Source organism: Epinephelus lanceolatus, chromosome 20 (genome assembly GCF_041903045.1).
Source record: "Epinephelus lanceolatus isolate andai-2023 chromosome 20, ASM4190304v1, whole genome shotgun sequence".
Lineage (NCBI taxonomy): Eukaryota > Metazoa > Chordata > Actinopteri > Perciformes > Serranidae > Epinephelus > Epinephelus lanceolatus.
The window spans coordinates 34,977,179-34,992,124 of NC_135753.1; the positions used below are offsets into that span (position 1 = coordinate 34,977,179).

At 44.1% G+C, this 14,946-nt stretch overlaps 1 protein-coding gene across 19 annotated transcripts in view; it reads left to right on the forward strand.

Annotated features, from left to right (window-relative positions):
- The window catches only part of LOC117264706 (uncharacterized), a 170,532-nt gene that overhangs the window by 122,632 nt on the left and 32,954 nt on the right, over window positions 1–14,946 (forward strand). For 4 of the 19 annotated variants that reach the window (XM_078162458.1, XM_078162455.1, XM_078162456.1 and 1 more), the window contains exon 1: window positions 6,042–7,821. The exons of the other annotated variants lie outside the window; for them this stretch is intronic. In XM_078162458.1, coding sequence (XP_078018584.1) covers window positions 6,366–7,821 — 1,456 coding nt within the window. In that variant the 5' untranslated portion in view covers window positions 6,042–6,365. Of the gene's footprint in view, window positions 1–6,041; window positions 7,822–14,946 lie in introns of those variants that run through there. 19 annotated transcript variants of the gene reach the window in all.

The window sequence follows — 14,946 nt, forward strand, 5'->3', positions numbered from 1 at the left end:
TTGGGGTCCCCCAGGAGGAGCTGGAAAGTGTTGCCGGGGAGAGGGATGTTTGGAATACTTCGCTCAGCCTACTGCCTCCACAACCCGGCTTTGGATAAGCGGTTGAAAATGGATGCATACTTTACTTAAGATATAAAACTAAAGATTTCAGTGTCAGTCAAACTGGCCAACTGATTCTCCACAATATCAAGTATAAAACATTCACTTGAAAAAATAATCTAATCTGTTTTGCTGAATAAAAGGATTATTATCTCATTAATTCAGAAAAATAAGCAGATTTTTCTCATGAAAACTTTTCTCAAAATTCTGAGATAATAATCTTGTTAATTCAGAAAAATGGGGCAAATATTTTTGTCTCAAGTAAATGCAAAAAGCTCTCTTTATACTATTTTTGCCTTTTTGCACACCTGATAGAATAACAGGATGTGCATGCACTACTTTGTGGCAACACATTAACCACCAAACATTTGAAGATGACCTGGTCAAACAGGCATCTCAAGGAAAAACCACAAACTTACCCCAAACCCTAAAACCATGCTCTGCTGCCTGATTGTTACTGACTCGCCCCCTGCTGCGCATCTCCTCACACTTCCATGAAGTCAGTCTCATGGTGGGTCACCAAAATACCAAACCTGCGTGCACCCTGATGAAAATGCCACATCCCTGGAGCAAAGTCCTGCCATTCACTGTGTTCTGCCACAACAACAACAGCAGAGCTCATATTGTCCAGCATGGAGCTGTGCTTGCATGAACACGGTTAATCAGATGGAAATCCTTCAGAAGCTTCAAAGTGAAAAGCAACAGTTCAGGTTGTAAAAAGCTTCACTGGCTGCAACACACGAGGAACAAAACAATATGTTCCTGCTGTGCCATTTCACTGTGAGATTGATGTGTTAATGGAAGTCATATTTTTGGCTCACTGTAGATGAAATGATGCCAACTCATCAGGTAAGAATGGGACATTATTTCTCCATTGATATGAAACAAAAACACATACTGTGTGTATATGAGAGAGCAGGATTCTCACTGAGAGGTTCTGTCCTTCTTTGTGTGCTCTTATAATATTTACTTTTGCTTTCAAACAGCTCCCCACTTTTCCCTTTTCTAATGCCAGCTTGGCATGACTCTTTTTTCCAGTGGGAAAACACTAAGGGAAACAAAGCTCTTGTTCATTTGGTGTTTTATGAAGCAATTCTTCCTCTAGGTATAAAGAACCATTTGCAGTTGTGCTTTTGTTTAGTAAACCATCCGAACCCCAAATGAACAAGATTGTATGAACCTTTTAAGATAAACCTTTAGTGGTGGGAAAAAGTCTTTGCAAAGTCACGTTTGAGAATGAAATTAGTATTAAAGAAGGTAAAGTTCAAGGTTAGGATAAAGGTAGGATTTGTATTTCTTTTTTCCATTTAAAGGCCCTCAAAGACATGTGCATGTGTGCATTGATGTACCATTCAATGTACTTCATTGACATTCAGTGCAACTGCTCCAAAGCACCAACAAATCCTTAAGTGAGCCAGAAAAAGAACTTTTCAGAGTCTCTTGTTTGTTGGAGCGGAAAGCAAGATGCAGTGGACACACCAGACAGAAGCGTTGTACCCTTCAGCCTTGCATCTTGTCCTGTTGGGTGTCAGGTGTAGAGATGATGTGTACTCACAACAAATCTCCACAGCTGTTATCCCAGTCCAACTCTCCTGTTTACTCTCACTTCCTGTGTCATTTGTTGCCCCCTTTTCTTAATTTCTGCCTATCTGTCCTTTCTTCTTCACCTTCTTTCCTCCTCAATCCTTCAACAATCAGATCTTCCTTTCTTTCCCACCTCCCCATCCTTCACTTTCTTCTTCTACTCATTAGCCTTTGCGTCTGTCTCTCGCCTCATCCGACTGCCCACATAATTTCTTTCTTTTCCTTCCAAAGATGCCCAACTGTCATCCCTACTTCCACAATCAGTCTTCATCCCTATCCTCTGCTTCTGCCTCCCTCTTCCTGCCCTCATCTGTGTGTGTCTTCCTCACCCTCTGTCCCGCCGTCTCTTGCCCTGTCCCTGTTTGCCTGTCTGCCTGTTATAAATCATTGTTTTCTGCCGACGTTCAGCCTTCAGTCCAAACCGACAACCACAGGAACGCCTGTAACCGCCGGCTATTTTGACTGGCACTGGACACACACACACACACACACATACAAAGCTCAGCCCAGGACAACAAGCCTGTCTCTCTCCCTGTTGTCTAACATTAATTCCCCATCACATACTGACCTTTGCCTAAATTGCATGCTGGGTAGTCACAGGCTGTCCATCATTCATATATAACAGTGCCTTTGAGAGTTTACCTATATTGTGTGTCCATCCATCCCATTCTTGTGAGCATGATATTTCAAGAACGCCTTGAGGGAATTTCTTCAAATTTGGCACAAACGTCCACCTGAACTTAATGAAGAACTAATTAGATTTTGGTAGTCAAAGGTTACGGTGACCATGCCTTCATCGCATTCTCGTGAAAGCAGTATCTCAAGAATGACTTCAGGGAATTTCTTCAAATTTGGCACAAACGTCCTCCTGGACTTAAGGAAGAACTAATTTGATTTTGGTAGTCAAAAGTTACGGTGACCATGCCTTCGTCTCATTCTTGTGAAAGCAGTATCTCAAGAATGACTTGAGGGAGTTTCTTCAAATTTGGCACAAACGTCCACCTGAACTTAATGAAGAACTAATTAGATTTTGGTAGTCAAAGGTTACGGTGACCATGCCTTCGTCTCATTCTCGTGAAAGCAATATCTCAAGAACGCCTTGAGGGAATTTCTTCAAATTTGGCACAAACGTCCACCTGAACTTAATGAAGAACTAATTAGATTTTGGTAGTCAAAGGTTACGGTGACCATGCCTTCATCGCATTCTCGTGAAAGCAGTATCTCAAGAATGACTTGAGGGAATTTCTTCAAATTTGGCACAAACGTCCTCCTGGACTTAAGGAAGAACTAATTTGATTTTGGTAGTCAAAAGTTACGGTGACCATGCCTTCGTCTCATTCTTGTGAAAGCAGTATCTCAAGAATGACTTGAGGGAGTTTCTTCAAATTTGGCACAAACGTCCACCTGAACTTAATGAAGAACTAATTAGATTTTGGTAGTCAAAGGTTACGGTGACCATGCCTTCATCGCATTCTCGTGAAAGCAGTATCTCAAGAATGACTTGAGGGAATTTCTTCAAATTTGGCACAAACGTCCTCCTGGACTTAAGGAAGAACTAATTTGATTTTGGTAGTCAAAAGTTACGGTGACCATGCCTTCATCGCATTCTCGTGAAAGCAGTATCTCAAGAATGACTTGAGGGAATTTCTTCAAATTTGGCACAAACGTCCACCTGGATTTAAAGAAGAACTAATTAGATTGTGGTAGTCCAAGGTCACGGTGACCATGCCTTCGTCTCATTCCCGTGAAAGCAATATCTCAAGAATGACTTGAGGGAATTTCTTCAAATTTGGCATAAATCTTCACTTGGTCTCAAGGATGATCTGATTAGAATTTGAGGGTCAAAGGTCAAGGTCATTGTGATCTATCAAAACATGTTTTTGGCCATAACTCAAGAATTCATACACTTCAAATGTCTAATAGAATAAAACTGTAGTTTGGACGTTTTGTGCAGGATATTGTTGACCAGTACCTGGAAAGAGTTTATGGTTGTGATTCTTCCTTTTGATGATTCACAGGCTTCTACTGTGAAACATCTGTGCAGGAAGGGTTATATTTCATTGATTGATCAATGTAGCAGTTGTACTATGGACTGTATAAAATAATGGGCGTGGACAGCATTATGTTTCCCACTCATTTGTGGACCCCCATTTTAAAGCCTCAAGTTCAGCAGGTGATCATTTTGACGAGAGCCTGGGGCTGTGGAGGAGCAACAGTGGATCTCCATCCTTCAATATGCGTAACTTTTAGCCTTAATTGACCTTCCGCTAAGCCCCACCCCTTTGTGATTTTTTGGAACAGGGAAGAAACATATACCTTTTTCCACCCTCTCCAGGTATCATTGATACTCGTGCCCCAGCTCGAAAACCAGCCTGAAAATGAAGGAAATCCGAAAGACTGCATTAGAGTCATTGGAGCACAGTTGCATCGTTGTCGGATTATGATTGGCTGGTTTGCGTCTGGGGAAGGGACTTAGCAAAGGGTCAATAAAAGTAAAAGGGTGTGTTGTGTAAAAATGTACCCCTGTGCTGCTGTCTTGAACAGGTCGATTAGTGTGCGTGACAAAAACTGTTTCTGTTTTGTACCAGGCGGTCAACATGTTTATTTCAGCTGTTAAGTTGGGCATTTTAACATGAGGAGAGTCTATGGGGATAGAATCGGTTTTAGAGCCAGCCTCAAGTGGCCACTAGAGGAACTGCAGTTTCTGGCACTCTGCATTGGCTTCATTTTTCAGCCCTGGATGTTGCTGCTTGTCGACATGGAGGAAGTGTTGAATTTGCATCAACAGCAAACAGAATAAACAGCATATTAAAACAGGAGCAGATCAGACAGCAAGGAGACATCTTTTGTATAAAAAATATGATAAATATCTAAAATACGTACTTACTGGAAAGACATGTACTTCCTCTCTGTGATTTAGGGCTGTTTAAAACCCCCACACTCTGCAGTTGATGTAAATGAAGTCCGAGGCTTCTGTTGCACAATGTAAAGTGTTTGGATTCTTTTAAAGTTTTGCTTTATGAATCAGTTGCTTTTCAGTTTCCTGAGCACAAAGTCACAGTAACACCTCATATGGTTGTAAATCACCATAACTTCATTAGAAATCACAGTTTTGGTGCAGTCAGGAAGACAGAGTAACAGCAATGGAGCTGAAAGTGTTTCTGTGCAACCTGCCAAGCTGAGTTCCTGTTAAATGCTTGCAGGCTCGACTTCGCGTGTTAGTCGGCGTTAGCTGGAATTGTTTGTGTGTGACTGTATTTGTGCATGTATGAGCATGTCTGCCTTTCATGAACCATTTCTTAAATGCTACGTGGCAGAGTGATTACCCAGGTGGATACACTGTGAGCGTACATGTGTGTTAATGTGTGAGAACTTGCATGTTTTTTGTGTATTTTTGCATAGCCTCTGATTATCCAAGTGTGTGTGTTTGAGCGTGGTAGGAGTATGGGGAGGGGGGGTAATGGAGTGTGATTCTCCACATGTGACCAGATGCAGTCTGACAGACTACAAGGTCTCTTTACCAGAGGCTTTACTGCTCATCTGTCTCCCATAACTCTTCCCATCTCCCCTTCTTCCTCCTCTTCTTCTCTCACATAGTGAACACTTGGATTGTAAATGCTGAGAGATGCGCTTATGGTCTTACACATGCTTATTGCTATTATTTCTTTGGTCTTTCCGGCTCCTGTTGTCGCCCTCTCTTATTGATTTGTCCCTCTGTCTTTCTTGCTATCTCACACATGCACATGTTGGAGCAAATCGTGTCTGCAGCCTTAAAACAAGGACCATGTACTTATATTATAACAAGGCAGTTTTACAAAGCACTCCTGGAGAGACAGTAGACTAGACTCCAGACTTTAGATTTAAGCCTAAGGTGTTTTTTTCAGACAAAAGAGTGGAGCTAATAAAGTAGAAGAGGTGTGAAGCGAAGAGAAAAACTGGAAGGAACAGGTCAAATAAAGATCAGTGTTAGCCAGGAATTCATTGTATTGCTCTGGAGGGCATGGATGTGAGGTGTGGGGCGGTATGGTTGGGAAAGATCTTGAGTCAGAAATCCACGCTCCCCCTGAAGCGCCTGTTTCAGCCCTCGCTCTATCCTCCCCGGGGGAAGACAGAGCTGTGTGTGTGTGTGTGTGTGTGTGTGTGTGTGTGTGTACGTTGCGCTTTTTACCATGAGACACAGCGAGAGAAAGAAAAGGGGCTGAGGGGAGAAAAACGTGGAGTGAAAGAGAAAACTAGAGGGGAGGGGGCTTACTCACTCCACCACAATGGGTGGGATCTGAGAACTGGCATCCACCAATTGGCAGCCACAACTGGGTCACATGACCACTGTACTTAATCAGTGAGAGAACCAAAGAGAGAGAGAGAGAGAAAGAGGGAGGGAACGAGGGAGCGATCTGCACATCCAGTTCACTCTCAGTGTGAGTTCAGAGCAGAGACACAGCACGAGAGACTCCACACACACACACACACACACACACACACACACAAACAAACACACATACACACACAGTGCAGAGCGCACCTGAGTGACTGAAGGAAAAGGAGCAACAGCGCAAGACAAAGGAAAGAGGGAGAGAAGGGAAGAGAAGTGGTGAAGATTACCTTTGGACACCTGAGACTGAGACAAAGACAGACTGTGAAACAAAGAAAGGGGGAGAAAGAGAATAGAAAGGAGAGACAGCATGTCTTCTCTCTCCAATCAGCAGCCTGGCTCTCCTTTCTCAGAGTACAGTGAGCTGTGTAAGGTGCCGTCCCTGACGCCCACCGTGCCGGCTCAGAGCTGGGACTGGCAGTCCCCTGCAGGCATGGACCGGGGCACCCCGAGGGGCCTGGTTGTAGGTGCGGGGGCTCTGACACCAACTGGACTCACAGATGAAGACAAGCTGTGTTTCTATGAGCAGCCGGGCAGGGGCAGCATGGATGGGGAGCTTAAGGTACCGGGCAGGGTTGGGGGCATTTCTGGAAGCACCTCGCTGGGTAACGCATCACTGGGCAGTGCAGGAGAAAGCCCAGACAGCCCACTGTCCTCCTCCCCATCTCCATCCCCAGCTTCCCCAGGCAGACTATCATCTGCTCTGGGATGTGGGGGTACCAGCAGGGGCTCCCTGCCACCAGTTCCTGGATCCCCAGCCAAGCGTATGGAGCTGTCATCACCCACTAGTGCAGTGCCTCCACACTCAATGGGAGCCTCCCTGATGGAGGCATCCCCAGCAGATGGAGACTCACCATCTGAACCATGGAACAACTCCAGTTTTGCTGAATCCAGCCCAAAAGTCGCCATGCCCCAGGTGGCCCCTAACTACTGCGTCATTGGAGTTGTCAATGACAACCATTTGGAGAGGGGCGACGAGGTTGTTGCTGGAGCCGGGGCAGCCCTGGGGGCCCAACAGTTATCTGATGGCTCTTCGGGGGACAACAGCGAGGAGGAAGAGATAGAAGAAGAGGGGGAGGAGTTGGAGCCTTGTTTTATGGGGCGAGCTCAGCAGCAGAGGAAGGCTATGCGCCGTGCAATGTCCGAATGTTCCCACCTGTCGGTACCAACCAGTCTGGAGCTGCCTGATAAATACCCTGGTGGAGATGGGGCAGGATTGGACCAGCTGGTGTCTCCCATGGGTGGTCCACGTCGCTCACCACACTCCATGAAGCGCTCACTTACAGTCGCGGAAGATCAGCCCCAGACCCCGCCACCTACCCTCTCGGCAGCGGGCACCACACACATCGACCTGCGGCAAGCCCCGCCTGAACCCCGCCTCTGCCTCTCCCCATTCCCACCACTGAAGGATGGCAATGCTGGCTTCCCTCTGTCACCTCTAGAGACCCCGGTGGAGGGCTTTAAGGTGGAGAAGGAGCCAGGTGGCATTGTGCTCCCAGTGCCCCTCAGCCCCAAGGGCTTCAGCAGCATGGATACCACCTCTGCTCTGCCTGTGGGCTCCGACACTGATGAGGAAACTGGTCGCAAATCTGACATGGCTAAAGAATTTGACAGCAGTGCAGCGGATACTAAACTCACCGCTAGCGCAGGTGTAGACTTTGGAGCTGGCAACAAATCAAGATTGGACATTGGCGGTGACCTTGCCACAGGTGGCTCTACCAGCCTTGGCTCAAACTCCACCACTAACCCTTTCATCACAGCGGATGGTAGGTGGAGGTCATGTTTGCAGTCCCTCCTTTTTAACTGTGCTTGTTCAGCAACTGACAAAGTCTGACTGGCAAACATGTTGATACTGAGAGTTTGTAGGTTAAGCTTTTACTGCCCAAAATTCTGCTTATATATAAATAACTTCCACAGACTGCCGGGAAAAGTTTTGTGGATAGGAACATGTGATATTTGAACCAATAGATCCGACTTCAGGCAGAGTATACAACCAAAATCTTAACAGATATGGTATCAGCCCACTTTAAAAGTGGTGTGGCACCAATGTAATTCATGCTTGACAACTCATTATTCAAAGAGCATCTCCATACTTCCGTTATCATGCATGTAGATTGTGGGCGTATCGGTCTATTGATGAAGGCAGTCATTGTCCATTCATTGTTCGAACGCTTCATTTCAAACAAGACTTGGTTTCCTGGTTTAAGCTTTCAGACAGCCTGGGGTTAGAAATAGCTGCAGAGGCAGACTGAAAGGAGGAGTGTCAGACAGAGACAGCGAGTGAAAGAGAAAGGATGAAAAGCTGAGAGAAGTCGACAGCGACGGAGCAGCCCCCCGCGGGCTACTTGACATTCCACGATGGTAGTATCTGTCTCGTTGTGTTGGTCAAACACCCTGTGCCAATTTTAGATACAGATCAGGCGCAAACTGCACAGAGTGTGTGAGATGGGTTTGATTCAGAGTGCGAATGCTGGGACAACAGGTATATTGTTGGAGTTTTGGCATTTGTGGACACAGGTGGCTGCCTTCATGTGCGACTGAGTGTGTCTGTTCATGTGCATACAAATGTGCGTTGCAGCACAATAAGCTTGCAGCATGAGGTAGTATAGTAGCTGACATTTAGATGCAGGGTCACAGACGCACAGCTCATTATAGCCGATGGAGGCTCTGTCTTTGTCCAACCTCATTTTCTGTCATACTCCATGTTTGCCTACAAGGCTCGTCTCTTTCTAGCTCCTTCTCACTTCCTGTTGCTCTGAATGCTCATTAGATTCTTGGTGAGGGCGGGCAGAGCCAAGATGGCTGAAAGCGGGTCACGGTCACGTTGAATGATGACCACCTCTGAGCCAAAATGGGGTCAGTATTAACTGGGAAGTGTGGCCCAGTACGGTGGTGCCTTCTACAGTGGACATGCTTCTTTTACTTTGTGCTGTCTCACACTTTTTCCTCGCTTGTCTGTTCGTCTATCTCTTTGTGTCTTTGCTCACACGGCGTGTTTTTTTTCACCTCCCGCCACAAAGCTGAGTGTGGCAGAGGCTGCCAGCCTGTCCAGTGGAGTATTAAAGGGGCAGTGATCTTTATTTTTTTGCCCCCTGAGGTCTAAACAGGAGCATGGCAGAGTCATCAAGCCACAGGCTATGTGTTATATTTATGCATCTGTTTGCTTTCTGACCAAGGTCATGGAAATGTTTCCGTTGCTTCTGTTGATGTAAAAGAAACTCATATGTCCTTGTTTCCTTGTCAGCATCTATGGTAGTGGCTGCAAATATGCAACATACCATAGCTTCATCTCTCTTGAGAGGTTGTAGGAAAGAATGATATATGAGATTTGAAACAGAAAAAGAAGAGGATTGGGTGGGTTAAAAGAAGGGGAATAAAGAAAAAAGAAGGTAGAGATGTTGGAAAACAGGAAGTATAAATACTTGATGGAATGATCATGGGAAGAAAGATAAGAGGAGAAAGAAGGATAAATCAGAATGTGGGTTAGTGGATAGAAGTACTGCACAAAGCAGAGGTCCCGCCCATTTGAGAGGAAAGGGTTAAAATGAAGTCAAACCACAAGAGGTCAGAGTTCAGTCCATCAGCTTGCATCTCGACAGACACGTAGCTAAGCCCACGCTAAACGTACGCCTGGAGTCAGTGTGTAGATCTCCTGTCACGTCAAATTATTTCTGTCTCGTAATATTTCCTGGTTTCAGGCAGACGCTCAGCTGCCTTCGCTCTCAGAAACAAGCAGATAATTGTCACATAATGTTCTGTCGGCACGTTGAACTGAATGTTCTCTCCAGCAGCGGCCCTGCGTCGGGCTGTAGTAAATAGATCTGGGACATGGGCTTGTGTTTGCTTATGCTAATTGTTGTCTCAGTGTCTGCGTACTTGTTTGCATAAATGTTTGTTTGTCTTTGTGTGGGCAAAGCATTTGTTTTCTGTGTGAATATGTTTGTTAGTATGTTCAGTATCAGTGTATTCAGTTGTGTTCTTGCATTGATGTGTATATATTTGTGCATTTGGGCACCTTTAAACCCTTGGTGCATTTTGAAAAAGTCATGGCTGTACTCGACTCAGTATTGTCGCAGTAGAAACGAATTTGGCTGTTCACTGTGAATACTCAATGATTCTGTCCCTCTCTTGCATGTAGAGTTTGAACTTGGTTTGGTACCACTTGTACGAAGGCTGTGTCCTTGCCATAGCGGCCATGGGTTCGATTCCAGCCCAAGGCCCTTTGCTGCATGTCACACCCACTCTCTCTCTACCTTTCTATCTATAACTGTCCTTTCAAAATAAGGCAAAAAAGCCCCCCAAAATATTGTATAAAAACAAAAATAACCCTTCCGTTTTTATTCCTTTAAGGATCATTCTGACTGATAATAATATAAATTCTGTAGTACCATGACACCATGAAATCGAGATATTTTCTGAGACGCTTTTTGCACCAATCCAATACCGTAAATCCAATACCGTAGCAACCCTATGACTGATGATTAGAACCTTCAAACCTTTCAGGGGGCAGCCCAAGAAAAAGTTAAACCTTTCCTTTGTAGTGTCATAATGCAAACACCTACTACTGAAATAGGTGCAACTTACTTTTTCTAGGTATAGCAGATATTACAATGTTCACTGAGTATAAATGTCCATTTAAAACTCAAGTAAAAATGCACCTTGCACCTTGTAGCTTCAGATCTTGCCTCATAAAAATCTAATTTTGAGTTTTCTTGGGTATCAGAAGCAAACCAGCGAGTTTTTGTCTGGTCTCGTCATGGTTACAGTGTCAGTAGTTGTTGCTAACACCAAAAGCAAAATGGCTTTCCAAGGTGCACACTCACCAAAATGTATTTCTGTGGTGTAATATGCAACCTTAGAATAAAAGCTGGGCTCAGTCGGAGTCAATAGTCCGGTTTCCATTCACCTATTTTTATTCGCATTTTCAACAATTGCGTAAAAAACTTGAATGCAAACGCCAGAAATTCGAAAAAAGGCCGAAATATCGCAAAAAAGTTTTTACGCTCGGAGGGGGTGGAAAAGTCAGCGTATCGATATTAGGAAAATGCGACTTTTGGCAATGGAAACAGATTTAGCGAATAAACAATGACGTAGGCTACTGAATCCTACTTCTACTTCACACACACACACCTGTGTGAACTTGGAGAGAGGTAATTACTCCAGTGTCAGGTGAGTGTATTTCACAAATTACCTGAATAGACTGGATGTGTTGAATACCGCTGCATCATGTGCGCTGCCTGGTGAACCAACACAGACATCACGGCATTATGTAAGCTACGCTGACAGCGCTGATATGAGTGTGATGAGAGCTCTTGCAATAGCCAAGAAGTTCCCAAGGAATCTCTCCATCTCGTCGTAGTCATGGATGTGCCGGTAATTGTTTACATCAGTTGTGGACATGAGACGCTACGTCATCTCACAGCGCCCTCTTCTTCTACGGGTGTTCTTTTGCATTTTTATTTTTCATGAGAAGCGCCACCTTCTGCTCGACCTGTTGACTCCCAATACTCGCAAAACAATAATGAATGGAAACGTGCATAAATTCGCATTTTCTTTTGCGCATTTTCACAAAATTCGCTTAAAATTTGCGATACATTTGGATGGAAGCCCACCTATTGAGACTGTTATGTTCACCCAAAGCATAGTAGGAGCTGCAGTGCCAAAATTCAAAGCATATACATCCCAAATAGAGATAAGAAATATAAGGCTTAATCCAATAGAATGAGTTTTTTAGAATGGCGTCAAGTGTCCAGTCAGTATGGTTTTTATATCCCTGAAACACCGCTGCTCTTCTCTGTACAATCATGTAAATATGTAGTGTGTTTACAACCTGTGAGCATATAGACGAAAATCCCAATTATATTAAAGTGCTTGAAAAAGCTAAGACATGTACTGACTGTGCCACAAGCGTGTACATAAAGGACGTGAAAACCAAACCAATACAGTCTGTGGTTCAAACGGTTGAGCAGCTTCCCCGCAGACCGCTGTAATTCATAACTGAGCTGTCAGTGAGTCTTCATCAGACAGCACACATGGTCTCACACTTCAGATAGGACATGTAACCACAGAGTCCACTCTCCACTCTGTTACCACTTCACCACCACTTATAACTGTCCGCTGTGTTTGATGTGCGACCAAAGGGCAGTGATGGAGTATAGCTCTCACTTCACAGAGAGGGCTGTTGTCAAGGCTGACAAACTCGGCTCTGCCAGAGAGCTTCAAGTGTTGTGGAGCAAAGAGTGACAGGGTTTTAATGAGACGGCGTCTGTAAGAGCTGATTTACATAATTCACTTGAGGAGCCAAATGAAGACCTCAGAATTTGGTCTTGAATACGTTTATTGACGATGGAAATCTCCGCGGATGAGAATTTCATTTTGACCTCTGCTTATTTTCTTTAGATTCCTTATAGAAGATAAAGGTTTAAGATCTTTCAACTGTTTTTCACTAAATGGTAAAAAGACTTAGCGACCACTTAAATCACTTTGCACACACATTCATACACTGATTGCAGAGGCTACCACACAAGGTGCCACCTGCTCATCAGCAGCGATAAACATTCACTCTCACACAATTTGGGGTTCAGTTTCACACCCAAAGTGACTCCAACATGCAGACTGCAGGGGCCAGAAGGGGACAGGTGAGTCAGCGTCTGATTAGCAGACGACCGCTCTACCTCCTGAGCCTCAGCCGCCCCTCGTGATGACTTCATAAGTAGCTTTAATGGGGATTAAACCACCTTCATGAGCCGAACATCATGGGTCAGTGTAATGCAAACATCTTAAGAGACCAGTGTCGTGTCCTCACAGAGAAGCAAAGACATTAAGTAGATGCTTATGTGTCATGCAAATGATTTAATCCCAATTTTTTTGCTTTACAATACAAATGTTAGACGTGCCTTTTTTAACCTACATTTCTTAAAAAAAAAAAAAAAAAAAAAAAACATGAGACAGCTTTTTTAATGGGAGAGCAGAGTCTGCATATTTTAGCATGCTAATAAGACAAGAAGAAAAAAAAACTTTGAGGTGAGGCCGAGCTCTTCAGGAGAGTCCAGGCTTAACAGCCCTAAATGAGCTCTAAGTGTTATCATTATGCTAATGAAACCTTCAAATGAATTGGCTCACTGCACCCAGATGCTCATTGTTCCCTGCTGTCCTGAGCCACATATTATACAAGAGTTAGGGCCATCCTGGGGCCTCAGCAGCTCCTCTAATGCAGCAGGTTGAGATCCAGCTAAAACCCTGAGGAGGGGCTGTGAGCCACGCAGAGGAACATCAAAAGTGCCCCGCTCATGTGACAACAACAGCAACTTCATTGCCATATGAAGTCTTCCTGCACAGCGCGAACTGTTAGCATCACACAGGTATCATTAACTAAAACAGCGGTTCCCAACTGGTGGGTACAAAAGTGGGTCACGGATCTATTCTGAATGGACTGCAAGTGACTCAGAAACACGTCAAGTTTGTAAAAAACACACTTTATCTTTAAGTACTGTGAATTTCCAGCACAGAGCTTTTATTTTGAAGTGCTGTTTCCTGCTGTAGAGTGAGTGACTAATGGACAGAGACAGCAAACTAGCTCAACAACATAGCCAAACCCAAGTATGACGCTTAACTTATTAAACTGTGTCGACGTTGACCTAATGACTACAGAGAAATCTGGACCCTATGGCTGGACCAATTGGGAACCAGTGAACGAATGGTTATTGACGGGTTTAACAACAGAGTAGAACCGTTCCTGTGTCGGTGTGAGTTTGATGGGACTGTTTAACGGCTCGATGCTGGATGTTAGCTGCTGCTGCTGCTATGTTAGCTCGTGCTAACCAGGCAGACATTGAACTAACCAGAAGGAGAGTAGCTTGGAGACAGTCCTTCAGCGCTGTGTTTAACCTATGTAACGGCAGCAACAGAAAGTTTCCTGGGTTTTTTATGTTAACTTTGAATTTATTGTTTGATAGGCTAATTGACGCCTAGTTGTTCAATAATGAATTTCAGATTGCCCTTGTTTTCTGTTGTTGACCAGTTTAAATTCCTGTTCTTAGATTAGATTTATTTTTTGGTAGTACCTGACAACTCTGTGACAATTAAAAGAGAATATGCATATGGATGTTATTTAAAATGCCCATCCCTACTTTACTTTCAATGATCAATGATCCTGTATTATCGATATGATCGCCTTTATTTTGAAAATCCCATGGCACATCTGTGTCAAACAACTGATTTTATCATTGTAGTAGCTGTAGCATGACTAATTTTTATGGAAGACATTTTTATATATTAAATAAATCAATTCTTAGCAGCCATATAGCGATACAAATATCCAAATATCCTAAAATTTCGCTGTCAATTTTCCTCCACCCCTACTAGCAGCCTAGCCCCATTGAAGTTGTATCGTAGCAGACTTTGTGAGCAAATATCGTATCGTTGTTCAGAGAATCCATATTACATTGTATCATGATGCAATTTGTGATTTACGACCCCTAATTTGAAGGCACGTTCAGACCAAATTTGAAGCCAATCTAAGAGGTGTGGAAGCAGATTCATGTTGCCATGACTTCACTTGGGGAGTTATTGCTGACATCATGCTTGACCTCCACTGTACGAGCATGTTCTCATGAAATATTTCCCTCAGTAATGGCCCCCCATCACCAACCTACACCCTGAAGGTTCACCGTGATTGATGCTTCCAATCACAAACCCTGTTAATAATTAATGTCTCTCTCTGGGGAGGTGAGTGATTGCTCTTTTCTCCTTTTTCTCTTCATGTTGCTGGATAGTCCATCTGTAGACAGGTCACACTTTGAGCTCATGTAATATTTGTGATTCCCTCCGGTCCCATTGCTCTGGGGTTTTAGTGCTCCCTTCATCACATTTGTCTCTTGAATTTTCTGGTC